General features: G+C 44.2%; 1 protein-coding gene across 1 annotated transcript; it reads left to right on the forward strand.

Annotated features, from left to right (window-relative positions):
* The first annotated feature begins 916 nt into the window (after positions 1 to 916).
* Positions 917 to 8,159, forward strand: LOC137152007 (C-type lectin domain family 2 member B-like). The gene is made up of 4 exons (XM_067546482.1): positions 917 to 1,049; positions 2,862 to 3,052; positions 7,016 to 7,119; positions 7,945 to 8,159. Exons 1-4 carry the CDS (start codon positions 917 to 919, stop codon positions 8,048 to 8,050), a joined length of 534 nt encoding a protein of 177 aa, XP_067402583.1. The 3' UTR covers positions 8,051 to 8,159.
* Positions 8,160 to 18,778: the final 10,619 nt, after the last annotated feature.

Consider the following 18,778-nt stretch of genomic DNA (forward strand, 5'->3'; position numbering starts at 1 on the left):
ATGGTTCTTTATGCCAAGACGCTCTAGGATTCATTCCCAGTCAATTATGGGAGAACTTGTCTGTCCTTCAAGGGATGTTGTGGGAAAGTCATTGGACGACAAGCAGCACTTGAATGATTTTCATAGATTCATTCACTTGAGTGATTTAGCCTGCATCCTCACTACAAAGTTTGTGGATTCCAGCCTGAGTTAAGCCAGAGTCTGGATTCTAACCCATCCCCCAGCCCGTGTGGGCTTAAAGCACTTCCAAACAAATGTCATTGCTTTAGCTTGTGTGGACGGGGCAAAACCTGAGGAAGAGCCTGGGTTAACAATTCAGTGAAGACATAACCTTTGTGTCAAGGGCATGCCTCTAGCGGTTCCCATGAAAAACCACCCACAATTTATAAGGCTTTGGAAAATTTCCAGTCATACGTGCTCGGTAGAGATTCGTTACAGGCTGGCATTGTGACTGGCACCCTAGCCTAATGTTTGAGTGTTTGACTTTGCAACCTTAACATTCTTTTCATGTATTTTTTGTTGGTATTAGACTGTAGGTTCCTCTGGAGAATAACCAGGTCTTAATCCCTACCTGTAACATTGTGTGCACACCTCCATCACTATATAACTATGATAAATGGGGCATGACAACAGATTTTCCTAGAATGTGCAAAATTGATAGTGGTTTGGGGTCATTTTCCATCTCTGAATGGTCACATTTGGGTAGGTAGCAACAATTACAAATTCATATCTAGGTTTGATAGCCAGCACATTGCCACAGTGGTGAGCTGGTGAATGTCCTTCAGGCCTCCCGTGAAAGAAGGAAGGGGACACTCAGATATGATGTGCTCCATCATTTGCGATTGGTGACCCCAGTCGCATATAGGTGTTTGCCTCATTTTCCATTTCAAGAGGGTTTGTCCATATTTCCCATGAGATGTCCGGCTGCAATTCAATCTGCACCAGTCTTTCTGACATAAATCAAAACCTCGGCAGAGTCAATGATGAGCTGTCTGTTTTGAGCAGTCGAAACACTCCATGTGGCTCTCTATTGAGCTTCAGCATCAAAGGTGAGTGTCAGAGTTTTGATGAGGTTCCATAGAGGGCTGTGGGGTTTTAATCTTGTCTTAGGCGGTTCTTCAGGTCATCGTGCAAACGAAGCCTTCCGTTTGCACTGACATAGTTAAGAAAGTGAGATATCTGGGCAGCTCTTCTAATCTTTGGAGACTGGATGTGCAACAGGACCAGGAGCCAGGCGACTGGGGTCAATTTGAGTGTCCCTGACACCATGCACATGGCGTATCCCAGCATCTGAGATCGTCCTTTAGATGTCTACCTAGCATTTAGGCATGCAAATATCTCTTGTGGTGTCTAAATGTGATTTCACACCACCTAATAGCCTCAGCTACCCCCTCCAGACTGATTTCTCTCAGCCCTTTTAATAAGGCCTATGGGTCCATTATGCTGTTACCTGACCTCCTTTGTCCCGCCCTTTCAGGCTGAGAAGCGGCTAATTATTTATGGTATACACAGGACTGGCCTTCTTGCTCTTGAAAGGACTGATCATTCTGTGATAATGTTATTCCACAGTATTTGCATGCCTGTTTCATAAAACCCTCCCATCAGCCTGATGTTCTTGTGTCTGATCTTTAACTCCCATGTACATTACATTAGTCAGATGGGCAGGGATTGCTGTTGGCCAGAAGCTGGGAATGGGTAATGGGGATGGATCACTTGTTGATTACCTGTTCTGTTCAATCCCTCTGAAACATCTGGCATCGACCACTGTGAGACACTGGGCTAGATGGACATTGGTCTGACCCAGTAGGCCATCCTTATGTTCTTATTACACATTAAGCCACTCACCTCTATTGCTTGCTAAAGTGCTATGACGGAACATATACTGGGAATCTGGGGCCTGACTTTTCTCCCATTGAAATCAATGGCAAAGCTCCTGTAGCCTTTAATGATACAGCATCAAAGCTTTGTGGCAGAGCTATTCTGGTTCAACTCCAGTGTCAGTCTTATATCTAACAGTATAAGCACCCCGCCACAGACTGGGTATTTGAACCCTGCCAATAGCATATTCTAAGTAAAAAAAAAAAAGGCAACAAATATAATTAAAGGTATGAAACAGCTTCTGTATGAGGAGAGATTAAAATGACTGGAACTGTTCATCTTAGAAAAGAAATGGCTAAAGGGGAATATGCTAGAGGTCTGTAAAAGCATGAATAGTGTGGAGAAAGTTAATAGGGAAGTGTTATTTACCCCTTCACCTAACACATGAACTAGGTTAACTAATGAAATTACTAGGCAGCAGGTTTAAACGAACAAAAGAAAGTACTTTTTTACACAACAGACAGTCAACCTGTGGAACTCATTGCCAGGGGATGTTGTGAAGGCCAAAACTAGAACAGGGTTCAAAAAAGAACTAGATAAGTTCATGGAGGATAGGCCCATCAATGGCTATTAGCCAAGCTGGTCAGGGACGCAAGCCTATGCTCTGGGTGTCCCTAAACTGTTGACTGCTAGAAGCTTGACCTAGATGACAGGAGATGGATTACTCAATAACTGCCCTGTTCTGTTCATTCCCTCTGAACCATCTGGCAACAGCCACTGTCAGAGACAGGGTATCGGTCTAGACGGACAATTGTTCTAACCCAGTATGGTCATTCTTATGTTCTTGTCCATGAGGATAAAATTCACCCAAGTGACACGATCTTAGGGCCACTTATATAAATTCTCAAAATAGGACATGGGTGTGGTGTATAGTCTGTGTACACAGGCTCTCAGCCCCGGGTGGAATATCACTCTTTGCCTTTGAATCCTATACAAAGAGGGGAAGGGGAAAATCCTAATGGTTGTGTTAATTTCATTTTCAGTGTTTATCATTCGGGCTGCTCTAAATCAGGCTACTGCCTCGTGTCCAGTACATTGGATCGGGTCCCAAGGGAGAACATACCCATGGAAATGCTACTATTTCTCAGAGGTGGAAGGGGATTGGAACTCCACCCAGAGCAACTGCTCTTCGCTTGCTGCCTCCCTGGCTACAGTTGACACTCTGGAGGAAAAGGTGAGAAGCTCTGCGATCACAGTCGTCTGGGATGGGCAATAGAGAGGTAATAACTGTGCAAGCACTGCTTGGAACTCTGTAGTTAAACCTGAGTAATATGTTATGCTTGGCCTCAGCCACTCTACATCAAGGAGATTCCTCAGTACTGAGTCTCATGATAAGAAGACAGATTAAGGCCGCAATCCTGACATGAGCTCCATGCAGTCAGCTGTCTGCCCAAGATGAGTCGATTCTGGTCCAGTCTAGATAGGTTCTTATACCACACTCATCGCTGTAGTATCTGAGCTGAATCTTGGGGTTAATAAGATTCTGGGAATCAATGTCCAACACTGACTCCATATTCCCAAGCAAAACACTTTAAAGTTTCTGAAGTAATTTATGTAATAATTATGCAAGCTACTTGACTGCTGTGCATCACCATTTAAAAAAAAACACTAGCACAGAAACAACTGGAGAGTGAAATACAATTATTTTTTAACTGGCAGCATTTGCCCCTGGTTGGCTGGAGTTGATGCAGCCAAGAGTCACAGTAGAACCTCAGAGTTCTGAACACCTCGGGCGGGAATGGAGGGTGTTCGTAACACTGAAATATTCGTAACTCTGAACAAAACATTATGGTTGCTCTTTCAAAAGTTTATAATTGAACATTGACTTAATGAAGCTTTGAAATTTACATATGCAGAAGAAAAATGCTGCTTTTAACCATTCTAATTTAAATGAAACAAGCACAGAAACAATTTCCTTAGCTTGTCAAATCTTTTTTTTTTTTTAAGTAGTTTACATTTAACACTGCACTGAGCTGTATATGGGTTTTTTTTTTGTGTGTCTCTGCTGATGACTGATTGCATACTTCCAGTTCCAAATGACATGTGTGGTTGACTGGTCAGTTTGTGACTCTGGTGTTTTTAACTCTGAGGTTCTATTGTGTATGGATCATGCTGACTCCTTGAGGCAGGTGGCTCATTAGCCTATCCCACAAATAACTGAAGTGAGAATGATTTTCTTAAGAGGTGATCTAGGGTGAGGGCTGAGTATCCAGAAGGAGGAATTCTAGGAGCGGTCTTGCATGGAGGATGGGGTGGAGTGGAGATGTGAGCTGATCTTACCTTGTTGATTTTTGTACTGATAAAACAAAATTGCAGGAATCATATTGAGTTTGAAATCTGCATAGTGAGTACATTATGCCTGTGGAGCAGCTTGGGGAAGGCATTTGCTTACATTTGCCTAATGCTGACCAGCCAAGAAATTTTAGGCCAATATTTTCAAAATTAGGTACCTAAAGTGGCCTGATTTTTAAAAGCATTTAGCGCTGGCTGAGAATTTTGCCTAATCATTTTTTCATTTCAAAGTACTGAGTCATGAAATCCAAAACTTAACAAAACAGGGTCAGGTTTCACAAATCTCCCAACTTGAGAAAAAGTTTTGAAATTGTTGAAATACTTTGTTTGAACATTTTTTAAATGGAAAATGCCCATTTTCTGGGTCAAAATGACTTTTCATTTTAAATTTAAGTTAATGTGACTGAGAAAAAAAAAAGTTAAAAAGAGCAAAAGGTCAAAAATAAAACACTTTGATTGACCTGAAACAAAAAAATATTTCTGAGATTTCGACTTTTCATCCCTATTCAAAATAGGAAATTTTTTGAACTCTTAAATATATTTATGGGACAGAAAGACATTTCTTGCCCAGTTCTATTCACATTGACTTTTATTTTCAGAAATTAGAGCCTCAAATTGGACTCCTAAATCCTCATTTAGGCTTCTAAATAAATGAAATAAGTGAGCTGATTTTCAAAGCATTGTTAAATGGGCTCCTTAAATGAGCCTTATTTTCACAGGCTAGGTTGTTCAGTGCTTTGTGAAAATCAGACTGCTTGCAGGTATCTCAAGATGGGTATCCCAAAACTGATGCATTCCCAAATCATAGAAATGTAGGTCTTGGAAGGGATCGCAGGAAGCTATCTTGTACAGCCCCCTGTGCTGATCCTGGATTAAGTATGTCTAGACTCTAGACTGTCCCTGATAACCTGTTCTTAAAAACCTCCAATGACAGGGATTCCACAACCTCCCTTGGTAACCTATTCCAGTGTTTAACTCCACTTCATGTTAGAAAGCTTTTCCTGATATCCAGCCTAAATGTCCCTTGGTGCAAACTAAGATCTGTTCTACTCTTGGTGGACTTGGAGAACAACTGATCACCTGTCCTCTTTATGACAACCTTTTACATATTTGAAGACTGCTGTCATGTCTCCACTCAGCCTTCTCATCTATAGACTAAACATGCCCCATTGTTTGAACCTTTCCTCATAGGTCAAGTTTTCTAACCCTCTGATCATTTCTATTGCTCTTCTCTGTACTCTCCCCAATTTGTCAACATCTTTTCTAAAGTGTGGGTTCCAGAATTGGACACAGTACTCCAGCTGAGGCCTCACCAGGTGTGACATTCCCTTCTGCAATCTCACTGGTGTATTGCTGGGTCACCCCAATCCCTCACTCCCAGGGCTTGCCTTACCCTGTCCCACTGTGTGAACTCCCACTCCTGGGTCAGCTCACGCACAGCCTCCAGCAAGTAAGCTGCTCTCAACTAAGTGAGTGAGTGCTTCTGACCAGCCACTCTTGGGATCATGCACCGGTATGACCCCAGTCAACACCACCAGGCCCAAATGCAACCCTAGGAACTGCCATCTTACAATGTTCAGTGCTGCCCACTGCACACTGCAAGCTCATTGGTTTGTCAATTTATCAAAGAAATTGATATGCACCAGCCTTGTCACTTCAAATGGAGTCTTAACATATCTTAAACCACATGCACTGCTTTAGATAAAACAAACAAATTTATTAAGTATAGAAAGATTTTAAGTGGCTATAAGTCAGAGGAAAGCAGGTCAGATTTGATCAAAAGTAAATAAAAGGTAAACTGCATTCTAAACTAAGCCTAACACTTTCAGGAACCTTACAGTCTCAGAGGATTTTCACTACAAGCTGGCTGGTCTGCCTCCAGCCAGTCCATCTCTCTGTGATTAGCACTTCAATTGCTTGGTGGTGTTTGTAGATAAAGGTGAGAGAGAGAGATTGCAAAATCTCTCTCCTTTTTAACATGTTCCTTTGCCCCCCTCTGGAGCCTTGTCTCCACCCCCTTCAGGGTCAGGTAACAAACAATGTCTTTGTATGGTTTCCTCCATACTTGAGTCAGTGAGTATCCCCTTATTGATGCTTAGGCTAGTCCATTGTTCTTGGAAGAGCTGGTTTGTTTTTATGCATGACTTAGTGAGGTGCAGACTTCCTCTCTGCTCTTAGAGAGTTTTACCTGAATCTGCTTCAAGCTATGAAACACATCTCTGGGAGCATTACATAGCAAAGCCTCATAACTATACATATGACACTGCAACAAACATATCACTATAACAATAATGTTCAGTATGTCATGAGCCTTCCAGAAACATCTTACATGACATACTTTGCATTAAACAGTACACAATTACACTATAAGGGTGAACCTGAATGATACACATTCACACTATATGGGTTACATGGAGGTGCAGTGTGTCACACCAGGGCTGAGTAGAGTGGGACAATTACTTCCTGTGTCTTACATGTGGCACTCCTGTTAACACACCCCAAAACTGCATTTGCCTTTTTTGCCCACAGCATCCCACTGTTGACTCATTTAAATTTGTGATCCCCCTTTTGTCCCTTATGGGATCAGGTCCTAGATATATATTTTTCAGTGAATACCTCTGGCATGTTAAAATTGTCCACATGGTCTTCAGTTATAAAAAAAAAAAAAAGCTTGTTGGATATTTTTTTCCCATTCTTTGGTATGTATTATTGAATAGGCTGATCTTGTAAACAAGTTACATGTGTAGAATGTGATTCAGACACTTGCATCTTTATTGTATCTTCTCCATTAGCGTCTCACTGTTACATAAAGCTCTATTTTCATTTTCACTTTTATTTTTATAAGGAGTTTATGCTGCGCTATCAGAGACGCTCAGAAACCTGGATTGGCCTTACCAAGGAGGCAGACAAAACCTGGAAATGGGTAAATGGCACCCTGTTCAACAACCTGTGAGTCCCTTTATTTACATTCCCTTTCTATAATTTTGTCTAAGGTGACCCACATGCAGGGAGACAGTCTCAGCTGATGTGCTTTGGAGTAACTCCATTGACTTCTTCAATTTAAGTGGACCTATACACCTTACTCCAATGAGGAATCTGCCCCCCTGACTCCAACAGAACTATGGCCAATTCACACCATCTGGGGATCTGGCCCCAATGCGTACATCTGTAATACACGCAAAAATAAACGTGACCATGAGTCTCCGATCCTGGGTCTAGAGACTCAAGCTCCCATGGCTGGTACTTCTGGGCTAAAAGTAGCACTCTAGACATTCTGGCTCGGGCTGTGAAACCCGGCGGAGGTGTGTGTGTCAGAGCTTGAACTCCAGTTGGAGTGGGAACATCTACCCTGCTATCTGTAGACCCTGGCTTTGAGGCTTACTGCCGCAGGGGAGGGAGTCTGCAGTGTAGACATAGCCATTTACTCGAGTGGAACTGTGGCTGATTATGTGGACTATTGAGGTAGGACAGTCCTGCTTCCAAGAACTTACACTTGAAATAGACAAGACAGAGACACGTGGGAGAAGGGAAGGAATATTGGGCCAGATTCTCATTTACTGACAGTGTAAAGAGGTCTTAAAGTGGGTGCAAATCTAATTTGCCCTTTAAAACATTCAGGCAGAGCTGGGATATGAAAAACTCATGTCCATCTCATGGGGCTCAGTCCAATCATAAAATCACGCTTCCTCTCTGGTGTGTTGTTTCCCCTCTCATGGAAACACCTGGGCATGGACTGTGTTTTGTTTGTTAAATCCCATGGTTTTTGTGTTGCAGGTTTCAAATAAGGGGAGGAGGTGAATGCGCATATCTGAGTGACAGAGTGATCAGCAGCTCAAGATGTAGCACACCTAGACATTGGGTCTGCAGCAGGCCAGGCTGATGCACAAAACCAAGGCAAGGCCTTCTGAATGAGAAAGAGTGATGAAAACCACCCTCTATGGACCTTACTCTCACAGTAGTCCTCAGTTTGCTTTCTGAACTGGAGACATTGACCATCATAAACTCACTTTTAGGGCTGGTCAAAACCTTTCCATTAAAACTGTGTTTTGACGCAAAATTGGATTGGGAAATGTTTTATATTTTTTGAAAAAATAAAACATTTGAAAATCAAAATATTTTGATTTGGAAATGCCACCATGGTGCATCATGAGCGTTGTAGTTCTGTTTCCTCATGCCCCCATTCTCTTCTGTTGACCACGATCCCAAGCCAGACTACATCTCCTATGATGCAGCATGGATGGGGCGTCCGTGATAAAGCACATCCCCTCTCCCAGAGGGGAGATGCGGTGCATCATGGGAGATGCTTCTCATAGATTTAGAGGCCAGAAGGTACCACTGTGGTCATCTTGTCTGATTCCTGCATAACACAGGCCAGAGAACTTCCCCATAATAATTCCTGGAGTATATCTTTTAGAAATGCATCCAATTTTGATTTTAAAATTGTCAGTCATGGAGAATCCATCACAATCCTTGGAAATTATTCCAATGGTTAATTAATGTCACCGTTAGACAAATTCAGAATGGAATTAAGGTGCAATTTTTTAATCTTCAACTTCCAGCCACTGGATTGTGTTATACCTTTCTCTACTAGATTGAAGACCCATTAGTAAATATTTGTTCCGCATGTAGATACCTATAGTCAAGTCATCTCTTCATCTTCTCTTTGTAAAGCTAATTCATTTGAGCTCTTTGAGTCTATCACTGAGGCAGGTTTTCTAATCCTTTAAGCATTCTTATGGTTCTTCTGTGAGCCATCTCCAATTTATCAATATCCTTCTTGAATTGTGGGCACCAGAACTCAACACAGTATTCTCGTGGGGGTCACCCAGTGCCAAATATAGAGGTAAAATAACCTCTGTACTCCTACTTGAGATTTGCTGTTCATGCATCCCCAGATCACATTCGCTCTTTCGGCCACAGCATCACACTTGCAGCTCATGTTCAGCTGATTATCCACTATGACCCCTAAATCTTTTCCAGAGTCACTGCTTCCAAGGATAGAGTCCCCCGTGATCTAAGTAAGGCCTATATTCTTTGTTCCTAGCTATATAAAAATGCATAATGTTTGCTTGTGCACAGTTTACCAAGCAATCAAGATTACTCTGAATCAGTGACCTGTCTTCTTCAATATTCCCTCATGCTCCCATGATGCATCAATTGCAGGAACCACCATGATGCAGCACATCCCCCCTCCTAGATGGGAGACTGCAGTGCATTGTGGGACATGTAGTCTGACCAAGGAGTGGCATGTAGAGGAGAATGGGAGCATGAGGAAACAGAACTACATCTCTCATGAGGCACCAGAGCAGCATTTTAGAATCAAAGTATTTCAGTTGTGACCCCAAAATTGAAGTTTTCTACACAAAACCCCTCCCTTACATTCTGACCAGCTCTGGTCTCAGCTGATGTTTCAAAATGTCAAAATTAGGGCTTTCAGTAATGTAAAAGTTATTTTTCTGAATAGTAATATATTTTAAAATATGACAAGTGACAAAAACCCATCAAAGAAAACACTGCATTCTTTCCTTCCTCTTGAAGCAGTTTCTCTTCTACCTGGGTTCTCATCCTGGACATTGCAAACAGACTGTTTAAAAAATTCTAACACCACACTTCCCATGGCGTTAAATGAGAAGTTACTCCAGATGTGGAAAAAGATTGAGAATGTTTGATCTACCCACTGCACAAACAGGAATTATTGTCTTAATCAGAAAAGAAAATGGGAGAGACACTTTGTGTATTGGACTGCCTTCACTAAAATGGGAGATGTAGTGGTGGCTAATATAGCAATAAGACAATGAAGGGTATGCCTTGTGGTTTCGATGCCTTTTAACATGTTATAAGGGATTTGTGGTTTTAGATTAATGATATATTAGGGACTATCATTTGCACCAATAAAAAGGTGCCTTGTTTTGGGGAAAAAAACTGCTTGTGTCAATCATCTATGGGAAGGCTGTATGTGTGTCCTCCAAGTATTTCCTTACCTATCCTGAAGACCCATACCCAAGGAAAGACAGATTAAGGGGCAATAGGTGACTGATTCTAGGGGCCTGTTTTTCAGGATAACACAGTGTCCTCCAAATGACTATATATAAGAAACCCAGAGATCATCACATTTACTTCCACAGATCCAGCAGCTACCCCAGACACACCAAGAAATCGGTTACCTACAGCCAGGCACTCAGATACCAAAGAACATGCTCAGAGGAGAAAGTCTGAAACACGCATCTTAATACACTTAAAACCATTTTCACTAAACAAGGACATTCCACCAGAGAAGTCGAATGCATCATGGAGTGCTTCGATACCCAAAAACCCATTGACTGCATACCCCTCGTGGTGACCTACCACCCCACACTAGAACCCATAGGGGGTAACATCAAATAAATACTCAGTGGGAACCACATCCCACATGGAATCTTTCCTGACTCTCCTCTTCTGGTAATCAAACAAAGCCCCAATCTCACCAAGCTCATCATCAGAAGCAAGCTCTCCCCACAGCCCAGTACACACCAACTCGAAGGTGCAAAACCTGCAGACATATCTCCACTGCTACGATAAGCAATACTCCCCACAATACACCTTTCAAGATCCATGGGTCCTACACAACATGTGGTGTATCTCATCCCATGCACTACATGCCCCAACAACAATTATGTGGGTGAAACCAAATAACCACTACACTCTCAAATGAACTCTCCCAGGAAAATGATAAAAGCCAAAAATGCCCTGTCACCTGTAGGGGAACACTTTTCCCAAAGCAAGTATTCCATATCTGACCTTTCAGTCTTTATCCTCAAAGGAAACCTGCACGATACCTTCAAAAGACAAACTTGGGAGCTTAAATTCATAACTTTTCTGGACACTACAAATCACACACTCAACAAGGACAATGGTTTTAGGGCTCAGTATAACAATTTGCAACATACCCAACTGCCTGCTAACTCTTAATGGTCCACTGCATTTTAAGCAGTCTCCTACAGCATACAACCCCTTATGCTTAACAATCTGTCCCACCTTGTATTTAGCTGTGGTTACCTTCTACTGACCTTAGGAAGACCTCTGTATAGTTTGAAAGCTTGTCCCTTCCACCAACAGAAGTTTGTCCTATAAAAGATATTATCTCACCCACTTTATCTCTCTAATATCCTGGGATCAACACAACTACAACACCACAGCAAACAACCAAGCATCCTCCATCAGGCTTAGCAGAAGGAGCAAGCCAGCCCCTTTATGTGGTAAAACAGTTGTAAAGCATGGTGGTTATTGCCCAAGGTATCAGTCTCATGGTAGGTCAGAGCTTAGCAGAGAGCACTGAGGGCATTTCCCTGGTTGAAAATGCAGGGGCTAGAACATCAGTGGGGGCTGAGGAGCTCATGCACCCCCAGGAAAATTATGGGTGCTCTGCACCCACCAGGGTGATTACAGCTGTTGGCGTTCTCCTATCAGCTTTTCTCCAAAGGGCTGCTACGCCTGCAAGCAACAGCTGGCTCACTCAGTCTGCTGCCCGCAGGCTTCCATTACCTTAGCACGTCCCTGTTCTGCAGAGGCTGAATCCTCAGCCCTGTCTGGGGCTGCTGCAGCAGCCAGGGGGGGCAGCAGTCAGGTGCTAACAAGGAGAGTGGGCCAGCCACCTTCTTTTGTTAGCAGCAGCAACAAAACAACAACAACAAAAGCCTTGAAGGTGTGTGACAGAAGCACTAGCCCTGGCTGGGTGGGGCATTCTTCAGACTCCCAGCAGCAGAGCAGGTAGTAGGTGGATGGTGTGTAGTGTTGACCCTGGCCAGGCAGAAGCCCCAGCGAGCCCCCCAGCCACGTGGGGAGAGTCTAGAGCCCTGGGGGGCAAAAGCCCCAATGCCTCTAACTGGCTGGGGAAGCGGGAGAGAGGGATCCAGCACTGCTCTTCAGGGAAGCATGGATCCTGTATTTAACACTGAACCACAGTAACGTGTTGCTGTTGTGTGCTCAGCCCTGGCATTGTTTGGTTGCACCCTGCTATGAACCTTGCACTGATCACTGCATGTGCCCAAAAAGTAGCACATTTTTCAATCACTTTTTAAAGTAGCACTTGGTAATTTGACCAAACTGACATTGCTGAACAGTAATACCAGAAGTCCAAAGAAGTGTGTGGGGGTGTGTGTCTGACTGAGAGTGTCAGCACGCTGTCTCTTTAAGGAGAGCACTCACCAGTCTGGCCCTGTGAACACTCATTCAGACAGCAGCTGGCAGCAGTCACTCCTGAGCCAGAGACTGGTGCACAGACAGGCCCTGTCCCTCACCCCAGCTCAGCAGACAGGTACACTGGTGAGGGGAAAGGGGTACCCTGACATCAACCCCGCCCCAGCTCTGCACAGATCAGAAGGCTCTGGACCTGGAGCAGTTTAACTCTCTTAATTGCTGCTGCATCTAGCTTATCCCTGCCTGCATGGAGCTGACCCAACCCCACTGGCCCCAGCAGAACCAGAGCAGGTGTGGGAGGTATAAATCCCAGGTCCAGCTGTCCGTGCCTGGGGAAGACATGGGGGGAGGGGCAGTATAACGGGACCAGATGGGACATCTGGTTCCAACAGAAGCCTAGCACAGCAACTCAGGTGGGAGAGGGGATGCTCCTGAGCCAGCCTCTGCTATACCCCGTCCTCCTCCATTTATCCGGCCCAACTATTCTAGACTCCTCAGTCCCCCTGCACTACTCCATTAGACCCTAATCCTCCTGCCAGGGTGTGGGAGGACCCCAATACTTGCTGGAAATAAATGAAGGCCTTACAGGCAAGGCAGGGATTAATCCAGAACCCAGCATGATCATTCTGATCTTGCTCCTACCTGGTGTAAATCAGGAGTGACTCCACTTGTGTCACTGGGGCTGATTCCACTCTCACTCAGCCTGGTATCAATCAGGCATGATTTCACTTGCATCAGGGCCATGATAACAGCACCAGCCCACTTGGCCATCTCTGGAGTTGATGAGTGGCTCACACTCTGAACTCACCTTGGATTTGGAAGCAGCTTTGGCCTGGGAACGTGATGCAAATGCCACTAGATGTGACTAGGACTGGGGGGGTGGTTGATTTCACTCTATTCTGTAGGCCCTTCATCACTTTTGTTCTCCCATACCCCATTCCACCTGCCTCACAGCTGTGTCACAGACCTCCCACTTGGGATCCCTCCACTCCTTCATCACCACCATCCACCACCAGAGTCCCCAAACATCAGAAGCTCTTCCAGGTGAGACAGACCCCAGCTTAGCTCTTGGGGTTAAGAGAGGAGAGGGAGGGGCCATGGAGTGGAGTAGAGAATGGGATTGGGGTTCAGGACTCCTGAATTCTATTTGCTGCTCTGGTTGGGGAGTGGGGTCTAGTGGTTAGAGCAGGGAGCTGGGAGTCAGGATTCCAGGGTTTTATTCCCTGCTCTACCATGGATGCAGGGTATAGCCTTGTGGGGAGGGAATTCAAATACCTTTTGCTCTGTGCCTCAGTTTCCCTGCCCATTAAATGGAGATGGTAGCTACATGGTGCAGCGTGAGTGCAGAGTAGGGGCAGGGTCTTGGGGTCAGGACAGGGGTGGGACCTTCGGGTGGAACAGATGTGGGGTTTTGGGGGGCAGGGTAGGGCACCTCTCAGCAAAACCAAAAGTCAGCACCTATGCATTGGTTTACAGGCAGCCTTTGTGTGTAGGAGGCGGAAAGTCAGGGGAAGCAGTTGTGACGCTGAGCAGAAGCAGAATGAGAAAGCTTCTTGAGCATAGCGTTCACTGGCAGGGCTGATGTGGGGATTTCTGAGCCACGAAACTGCCTGAGGCTGTGTGATTCCTACAGTGTTCATGGAAACAGGACTTTGTAAATAACCATGACAGTGCCAAAAATAGACCTGACTTGGATCATTGATTTCTCCTGCCATCTTATCCTAGTGACCAGGAGCCTAGATCTGATGTTCCTCCCTTTGTATATTTAAATTACAAGCTCTTTGGTAGCAGGGACTGTTTCTCACTATGGACTGTGCAGCTCCTGACACAACGGGGCCCTGATCTCAGCTGGAGCAGGGACTGTAAGTTCTACAAATAAATGAACTGTACCAAGAAACTCTCAGTGCTTTGAGATGTAGAGACATGATATCGGAGGACTGTGGTCACACTTTAAGAAAGATGTGGACAAATTGGACAGAGTTCTGAAGAGAGAGACAAAAATTATGGGTAGTTTGGAAAACATGACCTATGGGGAGAGGTTGAAAGAATTGGGCATGTTTAGTCTAGAGAAGAGACGGTTGAGTGGGACATGATGATAGTCTGCTAATATGTAAAGGGTTCTTATAAAGAGGGCTGTGATCAATTGTTCTCCCTGTTCCCCGAAGGTAGGATAAGAAATCTGCTGAGTCTGCAGCAAGGGAGATTTAGGTGGGATATTAGGAGAAAAAACTTCTAACTCTAAGGATAGTTAAGCTTTGAAACAGGCTTCTGAGGGAGGTTGTGGAATCTCCATCACTGGAGGTTTTTAAGAACAATTTAGCCCAACACTTTAGGTTTACTTGGTCCTGCCTCAGTGCAGGGGGATGGACTAGATGACCTCTCACGGTCCTTTGCAGCCCAATATTTGTATGATATCATGACAGTGTTGCCATTTCTTGTGATAGTTGGTGTTTTTCTTAAATCCCCTGCTTTTGGAGTCCTGTGGTTTCATGAGAATCTCAGCTTTAATTAAAAAAACAAAGGGGTGGGGGAGTTTTTATCCCTTGTGATGACAGAGAAAAGCTTGAAAATGCAATGCTTACAGGCTGTTAAAACCAGTGGGCAAATGGAAAAAATAAACATACATTAATTATTTTTTTTTAAATGTCATGATCTTTAAGCCAATCCAGTATTTTTGGGGGGCCTGGCTCATGATTTTAACTGCTTGGGGTTGGTGATGTGATTAAAATTGACCAAAGACTAATAAGACTCAGAAAGGATCCAGCAACCCTATTAAGCTTCCATGGCTCCTGTTTATTTCCATTTGTCTCTTCCTCTATTAATTCATTCCCCAGCTCTGCCGTTTCCTTTGCAGATGTAGACACTATTGCCAGATCCTCAAATGAACAGTGACATTGAAGAAGCTGTTAAGACTTTTGTGTATTACAAAAATACAGGCCAAATCAAGTGAAAGACTCTCAGATTGGTGGCACAGGACAAATTGGCCACTTGGAACAGCCTCTATTTATACTGGCGGGAATAAAACTATGTGCTTGTCTTAAATTATCATCACTTCCCTGAGATAGCCTTACTAGACATACTACAGCTAAACAGGTGATTGTGCATCTCAAATCCATTTTTTCTAGACATGGTATATCTAACATAGTGATGTCTGACAATTGGCTACGGTTTAGTGGGCATAAGTTTAAACAGTTCACAGAGAAGTACAGGTTTAGACATGTAACCACTAGTCCTCGTTATCCCCAAACCTACAGATTGGCAGAAAATGGTTTCAAAATAATAAAGTGAATACTGGAAAAGGCTGCAGAGTCAGACTCTGTTAAATTGCAGAACAGCACCACTGAACCATGAGCTATCACCTGCAGATATTTTGTTCACCAAAAAAACTGCAAACTAGAATGCCTGCACTGTTAGAAACTGATGTCAGAGTCACTGGGGCTTTTCAAGATCTATAAAGAGATAGATAAGGCAAAGCAAAAAACTGAAGATGATTTGGGGTCCCAGGAGCTGCTACCACTTCTTAAAAATGATGCTGTGGGTGTCTATGATGGGAAACAATGGTCGCAAATAGCAATGGAGTCACAAGAGGTTTCCCTGTGGTTGTCATGCCAGATGGATTGTCATGCCAGATGGACCCATACTATGGAATCCCAGTGCTGCCTCCTAACAGCTGTAGAGCTGGTACTCCAGGGGAGACCTGTGGGTCTAAACGACAGCACAGGGTACCTCAGAGTCTAGTTGAACATTGTTAGTAATTGTGTTTTATATTCCTGTTGAGTTTTTATAGGTATTATTAAGTTTTGCTTAGAAGGAGAGAAGTGGTACTGTGGGGGTGGGGTGTGTGTGCATGTTTAAGTGTTGAGCTTCTCAGACAGAGAGTCTGGGTATGGCAATAGGAAGTGCAATGGGTCATCATCGTATGGAGGATTTCTGCTTCCACGTGTCCAGATGGCTGACTTGGACCCTGCAAATACTCTTATCCTCATGGCCTTCGCTTCAGCCTCATGTAAAGTTACAAATATCCACTCCGCTCTACTGTCTACAACTGTGGGCACACAGTGAAATCTATGGTCCCGTCCAGCCCCTGTTGCCTTCCCATCCTGCCCTCAGTGACCCCATGCAGTCCCGTTGCCATCCATGGTTTTGCACAACTGTAACTCGCTGCAGTTTACTATATAATTCTGTGGCTGATGCCGGAGCCTGAATTGAATCAATACCTCTCCCAGAGCTGGGCTTACTCCACAGGAAGGTGAAAGCACTGACAAGTTAGCTGAGCCTCTGAAATCAGTAAATGTGACTTGGATACATATAGGGAGCAGATCTGCTGAGCAAGATAGGACCGTTTTATAGTCATTTTTTTCAGAGAGGAATTGCCTCTAAAGCATCTAAGCCTGCTGTAGAAGCTGAAGATAGAAAAATGCACCCGCTGGAGATACAAGTAATTGCACCCTTCCATTGTTTTTTCAGACAAATGCAGAAGCCAGCTGTACTGAAGATCATGCACAGAGATCACAGAGTAGTTACAGGAAGGACTGAGCTCTGATAGCTGTTAATATCATCAGTAACACCTGTTGGTAGTTATGCCACCGAATTACCACAGGGATCATTGATCAGAGAGAGTTTCCTGCTAGAATCTCTGTCAGTTTCTTATTCATACGTCTGCAAAGACAAAAAATTGGTCTCTGTTACATGGCTGTGAATCCTGACTGGTTGGTAAGTGGAAACATAGGAATGTCCAGCCCAGATCGGACCAGCGGTCCATCTAGTCTGTGTTCAGGCCGGGAAGTTTCAGAGAAAGAAGCATGAACTCAGCCCCTAGTGGACAGTTTTGGAATTCCCTCTCTTGCTAGTTGAGTCAGTGTGCTAGTTTTGAACACCCAGCACACTCTACTGAGGTAGGTCAGCATTGTCAATCCTATTTTATGGGTGGGAGAACAGAGACATAAAGGATTAAGACCCACATCCTCAAAAGTATTCAGGAATCCGTGGCAGAACTGCAAACTGAACTCAGATCTCTCTGAGTCTTGAGTGCCTTATCCAGACTTTACAGATGATAGTCGGTCAAGTTGAAGCTGTCAGGCTACACAATTGTTGTTTAATTAAACTTTCTGGTGATTTTTGTGTGTGAAACTTTTAATCAAGAAGGTTTTGTTTTATCATATTTTGTTTTTGACATAAGAAAATGTCACAAATGTTTTTTTTAAATGTAGGATTAACATTAATAGTTAATAAATAGTTAAGGAAATAGTTAAATCCCACCATTTGATTAAGCTGATAAAAATAATTTTTAAAATATTTCTTATTTCAAAAGTGGAAAATATTTTTATTTAAATGACAAATGGGATACAAGGAGAGAGGAGCAAAGAGGGAGCGAGAAAGAAAACAAATTTGTTAAAAACATACAGTTTTTTAACAAAATGAAACAAAAAATAATTTCCCAAGTTTTGCAATTTTTTAAAATTGTCTTTCATTTTTTTGGACCTGCTCTAATTTCTGCACTTTATGATGCAGAATGTTTATCCTGCGAGCTTGAGCAAAATCAACCAGAAAAACACATGGTTGCATTAACATATTTTGCCCTTTTCTATTCCCCCCATTTCTCCTCCCCAATCGTCTGTCATGGAATTTAAAGGAAAAAAATCTTGTATGTGGAGTCATCTCCTTCACATGTCACAGCGACTTCAGGCTGATGGTGTTAGGGGGTGCTGTCCTGCAGGGAGCAGGGTGGGGGGCTCAGTAGGGGGCACTCTCCCTTTGCAATCAGTGCTGACCCCAATGCCCCAGCGCTGTGCTAGGAGGTGCTGTGCTGCAAGAAGTGGGATGGGAACATAGCGGGGGCAGGCTCTCCCCAGGTAATCAATCAATGGTCAGTAGGGGACACAGTGCTTCCCTGCTTGGCTGTATCTGCTCAGTAAATGGTGCTTTCCCCTGCGTCGGAACAGACGTGTCTGACACACCAACTAACGGCCACATGGGCTCCATCACGGAGCCCACAGTATTTGGAGGCAGATCCATCTGTCGCTGCCATGCAGTGGCCAGACTGAGACTCAGACTGGTGTCAGTCAAGGATATGCTTGCACGAAGAACCCTACGCAGGGCCGCCAGGATGGGAAAAGAGAAGAGGGGGGGACGGCTGAAGTCAATGGGAGTTACAGTTCCTCAGCACCAACGAGGATCCCCTAAATCAATGGTTCCCAACCTGGGGGGTGGGACTCCCGTTGGAGGGAGTGGGGGGGGGGGGGTGCCAAAGATTACAGGAGGTCCATGAGCAGAGGTGCAGCCCCCCCGCCCCCAGGGAGGAGCAGCCTAGAGCTCTGCTCCAGTCAGAGCAGAGGGGCAGCCCCATGCTGGTGGAGGCCTGGAGCAGCCCCAGCCACCCACCAGGGCTGCTTCCATTACCCTCACTCCATGAGGGATGGGAAGAGGCGGGGCC

The sequence above is a fragment of the Emydura macquarii genome, unplaced genomic scaffold, assembly GCF_026122565.2.
Source record: "Emydura macquarii macquarii isolate MOO-44397 ecotype Brisbane River unplaced genomic scaffold, CSIRO-AGI_Emac_v2 contig_1132, whole genome shotgun sequence".
NCBI lineage: Eukaryota > Metazoa > Chordata > Testudines > Chelidae > Emydura > Emydura macquarii.

Bases quoted from the DNA above. Each gene is read 5' to 3' on its own strand.
- LOC137152007 (XM_067546482.1), top strand. From the start codon at position 917: ATGTCCGGCTGCAATTCAATCTGCACCAGTCTTTCTGACATAAATCAA. The intron at 3,053-7,015 runs GTGAGAAGCTCT...TATTTTTATAAG, and splicing joins TTGACACTCTGGAGGAAAAG to GAGTTTATGCTGCGCTATCA. The intron at 7,120-7,944 runs GTGAGTCCCTTT...TTTGTGTTGCAG, and splicing joins GGCACCCTGTTCAACAACCT to GTTTCAAATAAGGGGAGGAG.